This window comes from Dipodomys spectabilis, unplaced genomic scaffold (assembly GCF_019054845.1).
Source record: "Dipodomys spectabilis isolate Male_0828 unplaced genomic scaffold, ASM1905484v1 ptg000002l, whole genome shotgun sequence".
NCBI classification, from domain to species: Eukaryota; Metazoa; Chordata; class Mammalia; order Rodentia; family Heteromyidae; genus Dipodomys; species Dipodomys spectabilis.
In genome coordinates, this window is record NW_024870679.1 from 52,729,742 (window position 1) to 52,742,360 (window position 12,619).

At 44.9% G+C, this 12,619-nt stretch overlaps 1 protein-coding gene across 2 annotated transcripts; it reads right to left on the reverse strand.

The window, feature by feature from the left end:
- Positions 1-606: 606 nt before the first annotated feature.
- LOC122104733 (cytochrome P450 4A10-like) lies at positions 607-11,474 on the reverse strand. 2 transcript variants are annotated; one of them, XM_042675672.1, is made up of 13 exons: positions 11,242-11,474; positions 10,121-10,262; positions 9,471-9,515; positions 8,894-9,021; positions 7,801-7,925; positions 7,262-7,416; positions 6,723-6,829; positions 6,445-6,635; positions 6,233-6,366; positions 4,960-5,024; positions 4,742-4,818; positions 1,936-2,109; positions 607-1,075 (listed from the first exon to the last, which is right to left on the reverse strand). In XM_042675672.1, the coding sequence occupies exons 1-12, from the start codon at positions 11,428-11,430 to the stop codon at positions 1,941-1,943; spliced, it is 1,527 nt and encodes a 508-aa protein (XP_042531606.1). In that variant the 5' UTR covers positions 11,431-11,474; the 3' UTR covers positions 607-1,075; positions 1,936-1,940. The 2 variants fall into 2 exon arrangements, with proteins under 2 accessions (XP_042531606.1, XP_042531613.1); XM_042675679.1 differs by lacking the exon at positions 607-1,075 and adding an exon at positions 1,371-1,557.
- Positions 11,475-12,619: the final 1,145 nt, after the last annotated feature.

The window sequence follows — 12,619 nt, forward strand, 5'->3', positions numbered from 1 at the left end:
AGGCTGTTCTACTCATTCCAAGAGAGTGTCTACCACACCCTATTCTAGCGTGAGAAATGGTGGTCCTTGAATACAAGAGAGGCCTGCTCTATTTCCCTGGCAGATGAGAGCATCTTCTTTGCATTTACAGAGCAAATCCTTTGTGAAACTTGGCTACGTGGGAGCCTCAGGAGCGGGCAAGGTGTGAGCTTCACAGTCATCTGGGTGATGCATCCTAGAGGGGATAGGTCATTTCAGGCAAAGCTGGGTTCCTGGACCACAGGGCAGACATCACCTCTTTCTTCTTCCTTAGAAGGGACTTGTCTCTTGGGCTGGGAAGGTGGCTCAGTGGTAGAGCGCTTGCCTTTCATGCTCGAGGCCCTGGGTTCAATTCCTCAGCACCACATAAGCAAAAAGAAAAAAGCTGGAAGTGGTGCTGTGGCTCAAGTGGTAGAGTGCTAGCCTTGAGCTGAATTGCTGAGGGACAGCACCCAGGTCCAGAGTTCAGGCCCCACGACTGGACCCCCCCCCAAAAAAAAAATAAAGAAGGGACTTGTCTCTTCTGTCTCTCTGGTGCTTTGTCTGTCTCTTTTCCCTTCATCCTTTTCCAAGGAAAGTCAGGTACAATATGAGACACTGGGAACTTTATTGCAAACAGAAGTGAAGATAGAGAGGCAGAGACCATGCAGAAGAGATTAGATGGATAGACCAGGTGACAGAGCTACACTAAGCAGAATAATAAGCTTCTTTCTACCTCCTAACTTTGAAGCTTGTTACCTTGTATGTCAAAAGGAACTCTCAGGTTTTAATTAAAAATGGATATTGAAATGGAGAAATTATCATGGATTATCTCATGGATGTGATGTAATCAGAAGGATCCTTAGAAAAGGGAAAGAAATGTAAAGACACTAAGAGAGAATTTTTTTTCTTTTTCTAAATCTTTATTATTTTTCTAAATACAGTTTTGCACTTTGTTTGGGGTTGGCTTAGGCACCACAGATGTGTACCACCACATCTGGCTTTCCTGGTGAGATGAGGTCTCACACCTGCCAGCTCCTGAGGCTCCCACATAGCCAAGTTTCACAAAGGATTTGCTCTGTAAATGCAAAGGAGATGCTCTCGTCTGCCAGGGAAATAGAGCAGGCCTCTCTTGTATTCAAGGACCACCATTTTTCACGCTAGAATAGGGTGGTGGACACTCTCTTGGAATGAGTAGAACAGCCTTGGGGCCTGGTCTGGCATGAGGGCCTTGAAGTCCCTGCTCATCACAACCTTGATGAGATAAGTCAAGGGAACTCAGCCTGTTCTGTCACAGTTGCCTGTCAGCCTTCCTCACTCTCACTAACTGGGATAGAATTGTGGACAGGCACGAGCCACTATACTGGGGGTGGAGAGGGAGACAGAAATTTGGAAAGATGCTAGCTTTAAAGAAGGAAGAAAAAGTTAGTTCTAAGAGATACAAAAAGTGCAGCTCTACACTGGCATATGAAGAAGGGTTATCTCTGAGACTTTCCAGAAGGCTGGCCACTTTAATCAGCTCGGTTTTCTTCCAGTGATAGCATTCCAAACATCTGAGCTCTTGAAGTATAAGAGAAGAATGTCCTGTTATTTCATACTGCTAGGGCTGTGGAACTTCACTACAACAACAATATAAAATTTATATAGAGGAAAATAAGAAGAGAGAAAGAGAAAATACTGGAAGGCAGGCTAGTGGTCAGGGTCAAATGAACATTCTCAAATGCAAGCAGTGGGACACAGTAGACAAACAAACAGGTAGGGAGTCTCTAGAAAAGGGTGAAAGAGAGAAAAGAAAAAAGGTAGGAAACTAGGAGATAGGATGAAGGCAGGCGGGAATAAAGGTAGGTGTACAAGACATGGCAGACAGACTGGAGATAGAAGCATGACAAGAAGACAAAATGGTAATCAGGAGACCCTTAGAGACTTTCTTGTTCCTACCAGGGTTAGTGGAGCTTCTTGAGACGCAGGTAAATCCCATTCTTGGACTTCAGTACAAGTCGAGGTTGGAGGATGGGCATCCTGGTGGGATCTGGCAGCAGCTCAAAGCGGAGCAGAGTCAGGGCCACAGCCACTTTCATCTCATTCATAGCAAAGATCTTCCCAATGCAATTCCTGGATCAGGCAGAGACAGTGAAATGGGAAGTGGTTCAGGCTGTATTCTGAGACTGGGCAGGCATTGACCACTGGCTTCCAGTCCAGACTAGGGACATCAGGGCCCTCCCTCATGGACAAAGCCTCACTCTTGTGGAGCTTGAACTCGGCCTGAGCGCTGTCCCTCAGCTCTTCAGTTCAAGGCTAGTATTCTACCACTTGAACCACAGCACCGCTTCCAGTTTTCTGGTGATTAATCGGAGATAAGATTTTCCTGCCCAGGCTGGTTTTGAACTGTGATCCTCAGATCTCAGCCTCTTCAGTAGCTAGGATTACAGGCGTGAGCCATTGGTGCCCATCCAAAGCTTCACTCTTTCCTTTACAAGTCACACATAGACTTCTTTTTTTTTTTTTGGTCCAGTCGTGGGGCCTGAACTCTGGGCCTGGGTTCTGTCCCTCAGCTCTTCAGCTCAAGGCTAGCGCTCTACCACTTGAGCCACAGTGCCACTTCCGGCTTTTTTCTTTATTGCTTATGTGGTGCTCAGGAATCCAACCCAGGGCCTCAGGCATGCAAGGCAAGCGCTCTACCACTGAGCCACCTTCCCAGCCCCACACATAGACTTCTACCTCAGACATTGGTCTACGCTTTCTTGATGTTTAACAAGGCTTCCCAGGCTTCCAGGGCTATCCTACCCTTACTCTTGATCTTAGAAGCATGAAATCTCTGTTAGGACAAGACCAGCACAGAGTCCGGTCACATGAATTTAAAGCTAACCACTGCTTAGTTCACTAACCAGGAGCTGAGTTCCTCAGAGGGAAATCATGTCAATGGGGGACCACCTAGAGAGGGAAATAGGTTGGAAATCTTCAAGTGGCAGCCTCATCTGTTCCCCTCTCAGTGGTCAGGCTCCAGAACCCCTTTAGTTTCTTAGTCTACAGTGTCTGAAGCCTTCTACCCCATTTGAAATGTCCTTCTTTGCTATCTTCAGTTTCTTGTTCTCCCTGATTTCCTCCCTCCTGAAGGCTCTTCCCTTACCTTTCATCAGGTAGGACAATGTCTGATGCTCCAGTTGCATCCACATCCTCCATGGGATGCTTGTCCCTTACTTCCTGTCTCAAGTCCATTTCCCACCTCAGCTCAAGTCTAACTACACATCTCAAAGGCTCAGGCCAGAGACCAGCTAGATGATCCCTTCTGCCACCTGCCTCTGTCACTCTGGCCCTATTAGTGCTTTATTGACGGATTCTCCATAGAGCCTAGACTGTGCCAGGGACATGGAACTTTCCAAAAACTGCTAAATGAGTGATTAGTGAATATGAGTGAAGGAAGAAATGATTTCTGTCTTAAGCGTGGGTATTTGTCTCTGTGGGTTATATTTCTGAACTCTTGAATGCAGGGACACTATCTTTCATCTTTGTGCTCCTAAAACCTAGCACAAGATCTGGCTCAGAAGCTGGTTTAATAAGTTCTTGTACATTTGCATTATATTAATTAATTTCACTTGTTCTTAAAACTTGAATTGATGTAATAATCAACAAGCATAATATGTAAGAGTACAACAAAAGCAGAAATCAGTTCTGACCTGAAGATTGAGCTGCCTAATAATCTCTTGTTCTTGCAGGTTTGACTTATTGCCAATATAGGAAGGACTCCTCAATTTACCATTTGAAGAATGTACAGAAATGTGGCCTCAGAAAGACTTGTTCTTCCTAATACCTGTCAAATTGCTAGTGAGTTGTGTCCCTTTGGATGGTTTCTGCATCTCTTGATGAGTTTTCAGGGTAGTGATTTTAGAGTGTCCCTTTTCAGATTAATAGTTATTTTGAGTGTGCTTTATATTTTACACACCAGGAATATTTTGAATGGTATGTGTTATATTCAAACAGTGTTTTTCTTTCAAAGGCAGTTTAACTACTCCCTCTTTTATGCTTTTTTTGCCTGAAGCTGGATCATATGTACTCTAAGTGTAATCTCAGTGTATATAGATTTTATTTCACCTGTCAGGTTTAGACAATTGGAAGTATTGTAAAGGGCCTGTGAACATTACCATACAGTAAAAATGTGTCTTAGAAGAGAATGCAAACATGGAGACAAGGCACATTGGTGTAAAACACTGTTCAGGGGCTACTATAACATGTCCATGACAGGCATCCAGGCTTATTTATGCCCAGGAAAATGAACCTTTTGCTACAGTGATTCTAGGATAGAGAATTAACCAAAATAAGTGATGGGCTGGGTTGAGAATGTGTAGAAAGAGAGAAATGTCCCTTGAAAGAATTCTGGCAGCTGAGAAGCACAACAATTGAAATTTTATTTCCAGGAGAAAAGAATTTTCTCCTGGAAAAGAACTTGCAAAGCCCTACCCTTAAAGTGAAAGAAAAAGGAGAACACAATGGTGTGGACCATCCACTAACATTGGAATTTGGTGGCCACTGGGAAAGCTAGTGAGCCAATGTCACCATGGTCTGCCCTGAACTTACACATTCTTGTTGTATACAAACATACCCAAGTGAAGACTCTTTCCCACAAACAGCAACAAACAGAGGCATGTCTGAAGATGTCATATATTAATTGGGCGTTTACAAGCATCAAAACTTTAATTCAAGTATACCCTCACCTTCATTACTCCATTACTTCACAAAGATGCCTCACCTTGATCCTCCTGAGAAGGGTAGGAATGAATGGCTGTGTCGGACAGAATCGGGTGCAAACCGGAAAGGGTCAAACACCTGCAGAGGGAACAGCAGGGCCAGGAAAGGTTGGGGTCAAGTCCATGCTACCAGCCTATGATGCAGGACACCCAGAGGTGAGAGCAGGAGGAGATATTGGTCTTGAGAAGTACTGGCCCTCTCCTTCCAGGGTTTTCATACCTCTGGGTCTGGCCACACCTTCGGGTTGTGATGAAGGGCATAAAAGGAGAGTGTGACTAGGACACCTGTGGGATAGAGGAGATAGACAGAAGACCGATTATACTAAAGGGATGGTGTGGTGGTCCTTCAGCCGGAGTATGCATGCATAAAAGGTCTGGGTGCCACAAATCATCATTTTGAAAAGGATGATTCAGATACCAGAGAGGAAGGTAGGCTTGGCAAATACCTGAACACAACTGAGAAGCAGGAAACAAGGAATCCAAAAGAGATAAGTAGACTAAAGCACAAAGAATAAAGAATTATTTTTTAAGTAAATCAGATGAAAGCATACATCTCTGTATAAAGGATTTCCACTGAGAGGTATTAATTCATTCAGACCTTCCAACAGTATTCTAAGAAAGTCATTCTTTATATTCCCAGTTTTTCAGATGAAGCAACATTTTGCAGACAAATTGCCTATGGTATCCCAGGTAAGAAGTGGCAGGGCTAGGATTTAGACATAATGAGGTATAAATTAAAGGGTCATGTCCTGCCATTGTAAGGGTTTCATATCCAGTCATCAGCTGTTCCTTACATTAACCTGAGGGCTCCTTGGAGACTAGACCACCTATGACCCATGACATGAAGTTCACTGATTTCACTCTTCTGTCCTGACCCTTGAAAAGAATCATATCCCCCTTGCACCTGTCTGATTCTCTACATCTAAGTGAATAGAAATGGCTGAAGTTATGAGCTCATGTTCACAGGTGAAGACCTCTTTGTGGAGAAGATCCCCCAAACTGACTTATATCCTGTTTATGCATCCATATAGATAAATCTTTTCATTGTAAACTAAAATTCTCATACATTATATCAAATATAGAGAATGAAAAAAGAGGTGACAATGAGGATACACAAGGAACAGGATGGCCAAGAATCCTGTTATTTTGGCATCTAGATGAGTGTGGCGTACTTAGAACCACAGGATGTCAATGCCTCTAAAGTTGTATTAACTGAAGCATCATCAGACCATAGATTCTAAGGAAAGAATGTTAGCTGAAGAACAAGAGAACCTTACAATGCTAACCACATGGAATAATAGAACTGGAAGGAATTTTATAGGCCATTTAGGCTTATAACTCACGTTGGAAAATGTACTTTATGAGTAAGAAGTACTCATTTACTGACAAGGTAATGGAAACCTGGAGAAGTTCATAACTACTGAGAAACACATGGATTTTGAGTCTCCTTCTTTCCTGGGAAGACTGGGTGAGTGAGTCTGGGAAGCTCAAACCTTTGGGTAGGGAGCGTCCATCAGGGAAGGTGACAGGTGTGCTCAGCGTTCTGACAACAGCTGGAACTGGTGGATACAGCCTCAGGGCCTCCTTGATACACATGGTGGTGTAGGGCATCTGGTCCAGATGTTCCCTGAAATGAAGTCAATCCTTAGAGGCCTGAAAAGACCCGAGAGTCAAGATTTGCTCACTTGCTGGAGCTCTCACTCACCAGGTAACAGAGGCTCCATCTCCCAGGAGGCTCTGGACCTCCTCTCTGCACTTCTGCTGGTGTTCAGGGTGTGTGGCCAGAGTGAACAAAATCCAGGAGAGGCCACTGGCTGTGGTGTCATGGCCCTCAAACATGAACGTGTCCACTTCGGCCCGCAGGTCCTTGTCAGACAAGCTGCTTCCGTTCTCCATCTGAAAACAGCCAGAGCAAGAGAACAGGATTTGTCCCTTGTTCTGGGCTTTTGAGCAAGACCTGAGGCATTAGCCCCACAAACTCACTCTGGCAAACAGGAGAATGTCCAGAAAATCCAAACGTCTCTTCTTCTTCAGCTTATCCAGCTCTTTCTCATTCTGTAGTTCAATCTTCCTTTGCTTGATCACTTGATCTGTATAAGACAGACAGGCTTGAAATACAGCAAATCCTAAGAGGCCCAAAGGAGCCTTGCTTCAACCTGTGTATCTGTAGAACTCAGGATGCTTGTAGAAGTTAGTGTTCATTTGTGTGGGCAGGGTTGAGAGTCCCTCACCATCTGATGTAGGTGAGGACTCCTTTCAGAACCTCAGCCCATGGATGCTCTGCTTGGGCTGCTGGGCTGGGTCTCATTCAATGTCACCAATGTGCTGGAATAGGTAACTCCTTACAGAATATCTGGCATCCAAACATCTCAATCCCCAACACTTGTGCTAAGGAAGTACCCTGCAAGGAATATGGCCCAGGTGCTGAAGAGGCACCAGTGAGCCACCTTGTGTGAGGGGTCATGGGAAGCCTGTTTGATCAGTGCCTAGTGAAGAAGGGAGACAAGAGATATCCACAGAACCTGTGTGCTCATGGGCGATTTGGCAAGCCTTGTTGTTTGTGCGGCCATTAGTGGACAGACTGTACATGATGTCGTTCTGGTGAAAGATATTCCTCACACGAAAATGAAACAGGTCATTCAGATTTCCAATGGCCTTGATGTATGTCTGGGATTTCCTGAAGGACATGATGTAGAACACAATTAGATTGTAGGAGGAGTTCTGATTGTAAGTAGAGAGACTGTGTGTGTGGAGATTTCCCCAATGTGGGGACAGACGATACTGAGACACCAGTAAGTTTTCTTTTACATCCTTTGTAACTTTTAGGCCTTTAAAGGATTGTCAAAAGCAGCCAAGTTTCCACCTGTGCTAAGGATCAGCAGTGCTTGGTTGGGAGAGGGGTGGGTCAGGTCTAGAGTTAGAGCTTAATCTAGGCCTGGGTCAGAAGCTAGAATCTTGTTTGCAATGAAGGTGAGCATTTAAGCTGGCCCATTTGTCTTTCCGGTGAATCCACATCAGTTAGTAAGATCAAGAACCCTGTAGCTCCAGGGTTGTTACTGACCTGTCTAACTGGACGCTGCCCTGATAGCTGAAGGCACATTTCATGATGGTGTCCAGGGTCATCAAGGAGAGGTGTTGGAAGATCTCTAGAGGGGAGTCTTGTCCACTGAGCTTCTCCCATTTGTCCTGTGGGAGGAGAGGACACCGACTTTTCAATTTTTCCCAGATGACCCCGTGTTATATTTGGCTCTTTCTCTGTCTTTAGATACTCTCTTCCAAGTCTCTCATTTATGTGAGGAGACACACTACAAATTTTAAAGCATATGTAAGTTAAATGACACTGATATTCTCACAAATTATTTCAGAATTTAACAAATTTAGCTGCTAGCAGTTAAGGTAAAATATTTTTTATCTGACAAGCAACTTTCTTTTTACTTTTTTTTTAAAAACAAGGAAAAAGAAAGAAGACACATTAGTGTTCTGAGTGGTGACGCTGATTTTAGAGACTAATAAAACTACCATTGAAGGAGGCAAATATATCAAGACATAAGAAAATATATGACCATTATAGGGACTTCTATTTGTGGGATTGGCATAAGGACTTTGATTTCTGGCAAGAGTTTGTTAAGAACGATTGGATCAGAATTCAGAGCCCTGTTGGGAGGTGATGGTGTGGCAAGTTTGGCAGTGAGAATGTGGACTTGGTGTTCATTTTACTTCATGGGCTATTCAAGTGCATGCAGAAGACCTGGGCTCCAGGCTCAACTCATATTGGGTGGCTGCCTAGGGAGTCTGCACTGCCTCTGACAATGCCACTGTTCAGTTAAGACCAATTATACAGTCCTACTGTCTGGCTGAATTGACTTCTCCTCCAGTCCACTGTGCCTTAAAAACTTGGATGTGGGAAGTAGGGCCTGGAAACATTGTAATGCTCTTTGTCTTGACAGTGAGCAAAATGATCTAGTGACTGGGTCATTCTGTCCTATGTTTGGGAAATCTATTCTCAAAGTTTTACTTGATAGTATTATTGTGTAACACACATTTCAAAGTGGATTCTGAAAGTGCATGCTAGATATGGGTTTGGGAAGTGAGAAATGGAGGGAGACAGAGACAGAGAGAGAAAGACAGAAACAGAGCCAGCCAGCCAGACTCACCAGCATCACTCTGACAGAGTTTGCTGTGGTTTCCACATAGGGCTTCAGGATGTCATAATGGAAGGCTGGGGTCAGCATCCGCCGGTGCTGGAACCATGTCTCCCCATTCAGCAGGAGCAAACCATACCCTGGGCCAGAGATGGGTGTGTTGAGATGGGACTGATTTGGGAGGAACCATAGGTTGGAACTGGGAAACACAACCCTGAAGAAGGTGGAATTTCTTAGACAAAGGAACACGATTTCCTAATTGGGCTGGTACACCTGATGTGACTATAACAGCTGTGAGGTAAGAAGTTTAAAAGGAGTTGGGGGCAGATCAAGGAAGGACATAAATCAATGTCAAAATGTTTTAGGAAAGTGAGCAGAAGCTGAGCTTCAGGAGGGCTCATTCTAGCATTTGGAAGGAGTAAGGATCTGGTTAGAAAAAAACAACTTAGGCTTGATTTAGAGATAGTTCATGAAGGGTGGTGGTGGTGTTCTTTGTGAGCTAGAGAAACACTTGGAAAGAGTAAGGGCAGACTAACACGGGGGAACCCTAGCTTTGGGTAGACTGTACTCCTAATTTAGATGTACATACCAAGCCAGGGGGCCAGGAATCTGTAGGCAACATTACCCTTTGGATCTGAAAAGGAAGAAAAGGCTTAACAGGAACCAGCACAAATGAAGCAATTCTGAAGCAGCTGTGGTGGAGGTCATGCGCTGCCATGAATTCCTGATGATTCTGTGAGAGGTACATCTCATGCTTATGTCATCTCCTGCCTCCCATCCTCTTCTGGTTAAATTAGGTAGGCCCCATGTACCAGTAACTGGACATTCTCAAGACTGAGTTGATGAATTGGCAAGAAACATAAGTCATATTCTTAAACCAAAGAATAAGCAAGGGCCTTGAATTTTTTTTGCCTCCCTATAGGGGGTGATGATGGCTTAATCATCATCTGACCCAAGACAAGTAAATCATTATGGATTTGTGGTTTGTGTTTTTCAGATGTGGGACAATTTACATATCAAGTCACCTCAAATCAATTAAAAGCAAAGAAAAAAGAGATCAGCTTATTTGGCTCCACACAACTGTTTGATATATCCAGTATGATTGGCCATATGCTGATTGTTGATAGGAAGAGCATGCAGGGTGATGGCTGAAATCTCTCACTTGCAGAATCTGACAACCCAGGGGCATGTACCAAAGAAGGAAAAATGGTTCTGTCTACAATTAGCTTGTACTCTCACCTGATCTCCCCAGAATCACCTTCATGTAGTCTGGGTCATAGATAGTAAAGAAAGCTTTGCTTCCCCAGAGCCAGCGAGGAAAAGCACTTGGAAATTTCTGTACACATTCCATAATATATTGTACCTCCTGGTCTCCTTGGATCTGTCACCAAAGGAAATAATAGACAAGTAAAAACTTCTGTTTAGTTCTGGTTCTTAAGCTGGAATGAAGGGCAGGACAAACACAGGGACATGAGCCTCCATCTCCATCTCCTCTTAAGTATGGCTGACAGTGCAAGGGATTGATGCTGTCCCTTCCCAACTCTCAGGCTGCTCCTTGTTTTCCCTCCTGGATGATTCCACACATCTATGTCTGGCCCTATGTTTGCCCAGGGTACAGGGAGAATATGATTCATGGTTCCAAGGAGTTCAGAGAGTTGGATATGGAGAAAAGCACAAGGAACTGAAGAGACCTTTATAGACACCACATGCGTAACATGTCTCTGTGTCCTGCAGGATATCCTGCAGCTGTCCTCTTTGCATGTGCACATGATCTTCAGGATTTCAGCCTATAAATTACATATTCTGGAAATGCTCTCAGTCTGGTGCCAACCTAGCAAGTCAGTCCTTCCTTCTGACATCATCTACCCACTGTCCTAGCAGGATGAGCTTTTTTTCTCCTGCAACAGCAGCTGAGAGTCATGTCTGTTGTCACCATACCATGAACCCACAGGACAAGAATCACATCACACTAATGCCATTGTTTCCAGGTTAGCTCTGAGTCTGAGAAACTAGAGTCCTTAGGAGCAGAAAGCCTGATATTTGAGAAGAACTAAGGTGGGGCAGGGAATGAAGAGACTCAGGAAGACTCAATCACAGCTCTCCAAGTACAACGTTGCTAGGATAGGGTACAGATCTGCAAAACAGAGGTATGCAGCAGATCTGAATGAACGGCAAGACAAGCTCTTTTGAGCAAATGAGCTCTGTTTCTGGGAAAACAGCCTGAGCAGTAAGCTGAGTGTTTCCTGAGGTCGGGGTGGTGGGGGGCTGCATGCTTGTAACACAGCAGGCTTTGTCTTGTGGCTTGATGACTGACAGTGTAGGCCTCCAACCCTCCAATTTCCCTTCCCTCTCCTTCCTACCTTGTCCCCAAAGAGCCAGTGGGATGGTGGGCTTGGAAACTGCTGGAAGGCCTTGAGCAGCCATTGCCTTTGTAGATAGAACTGGACAGCCTTGAACACCAGCAGAAGCAGGACGAGCAAGGAGGTGGCTTGGAGGAGCTCAGAGATACTGGCTGGGAATATAGTGGACTTCAGTGCAGAGACACTCATGGTGCAGAAGCTTCTGGATCACTGACTGTGGTAGACTCTCTCAGTGCCCTTTAACTCCCTGCCTTTGTTCTGGGAAGATCACTCCACCCACCAGTGGGAGGGAGAAAGGTGAAGGCTGAGCTTGAGCTCAGAGTCCAGAGTCTGTCTACCTCAAAGAGAGAAGTGCTTTGTCACCTCACAATGTCTGGCCTTGACCACATGTACTTGAACTCATTTATTCATTTGTCTGTTTATATATTTTTTCCTTTTCTGGATTCCCTCCTCCTCTCTTCCCTTTTCCTCCTTGACAGGCCTCTGGAGGGCAGAGGCAGCTGAGAAAGGCTGCTTCCTTATACACCACCTGTCCCAATTATACACCACTTGTCCCAATCATGCTTCACCAGCACAAAACTGTTCAAACTTGCAAAACAAGTTACATGCTGAAAGCTGACCCCAGTCATACGAATCCTGCTACAACCAGACTGTGCGCGATCCCTCTGATCCCAACCAGGGAGTTCGCCCAGGAGTGTACCTTAATAATCTTTTCTTTTTCTTTTTTCATTTTTTTTTTTGGTCCGGTCGTGAGGCCTGAACTCTGGGCCTGGGCACTGTCCCTCAGCTCTTCAGCTTAAGGCTGGCGCTCTACCACTTGAGCCACAGCGCCACTTCCGGCTTTTTTCTTTTTGCTTATGTGGTGCTAAGGGCCTCATGCATGCAAGGCAAGCACTCTACCACTGAGCCACCTTCCCAGCCCCAATCTTTTCTTTCTTTACCTTTACTTCCTCCGGCGTGTTCTTTCCTTGCTTAAAACCTTACATCTGGTGCCGAAACCTGGGAAGATGGTAGTGCTTCATTTTGTTCTAGGGTGACCGACTGGCGTTGCTCATTCTCCGCCTCTCTCCTCCCCTCCTCATTTCTGGAGGCCTCTTCCATCAGGAGCACAGAGCCGGCTGAGCTTACTTTGGGCTAAACAGCCACCTGAAAAGACCTCATGGCCTTTGCCTCTGAAAGCAGTGCATACCCTGTGGACAATCATCTAGTGGTTTGGGATATTATTGGTTATCTGTGTAAACCAGCCAAGGCCTCTCTCTCTCTCTCTCTCTCTCTCTCTCTCTCCCTCCCTCTCCCTCTCCCTATTTCTCTTTACTTCTCCCTCTCCCTTTTTCTTTCTCTCCCTCTCCCTCTCTCTCTCCATTGGACCAGGACCTCA

What these genes read in the sequence shown, in the direction of transcription:
- LOC122104733 (XM_042675672.1), bottom strand. Translation starts at nt 11,430, where the DNA reads ATGAGTGTCTCTGCACTGAAGTCCACTATATTCCCAGCCAGTATCTCT. An exon ending in ACTGGCTCTTTGGGGACAAG is followed by an intron (nt 10,263 to 11,241) that starts GTAGGAAGGAGA and finishes CTTTGGTGACAG; the next exon opens with ATCCAAGGAGACCAGGAGGT. An exon ending in GATGGAGCCTCTGTTACCTG is followed by an intron (nt 6,367 to 6,444) that starts GTGAGTGAGAGC and finishes ACTTCATTTCAG; the next exon opens with GGAACATCTGGACCAGATGC.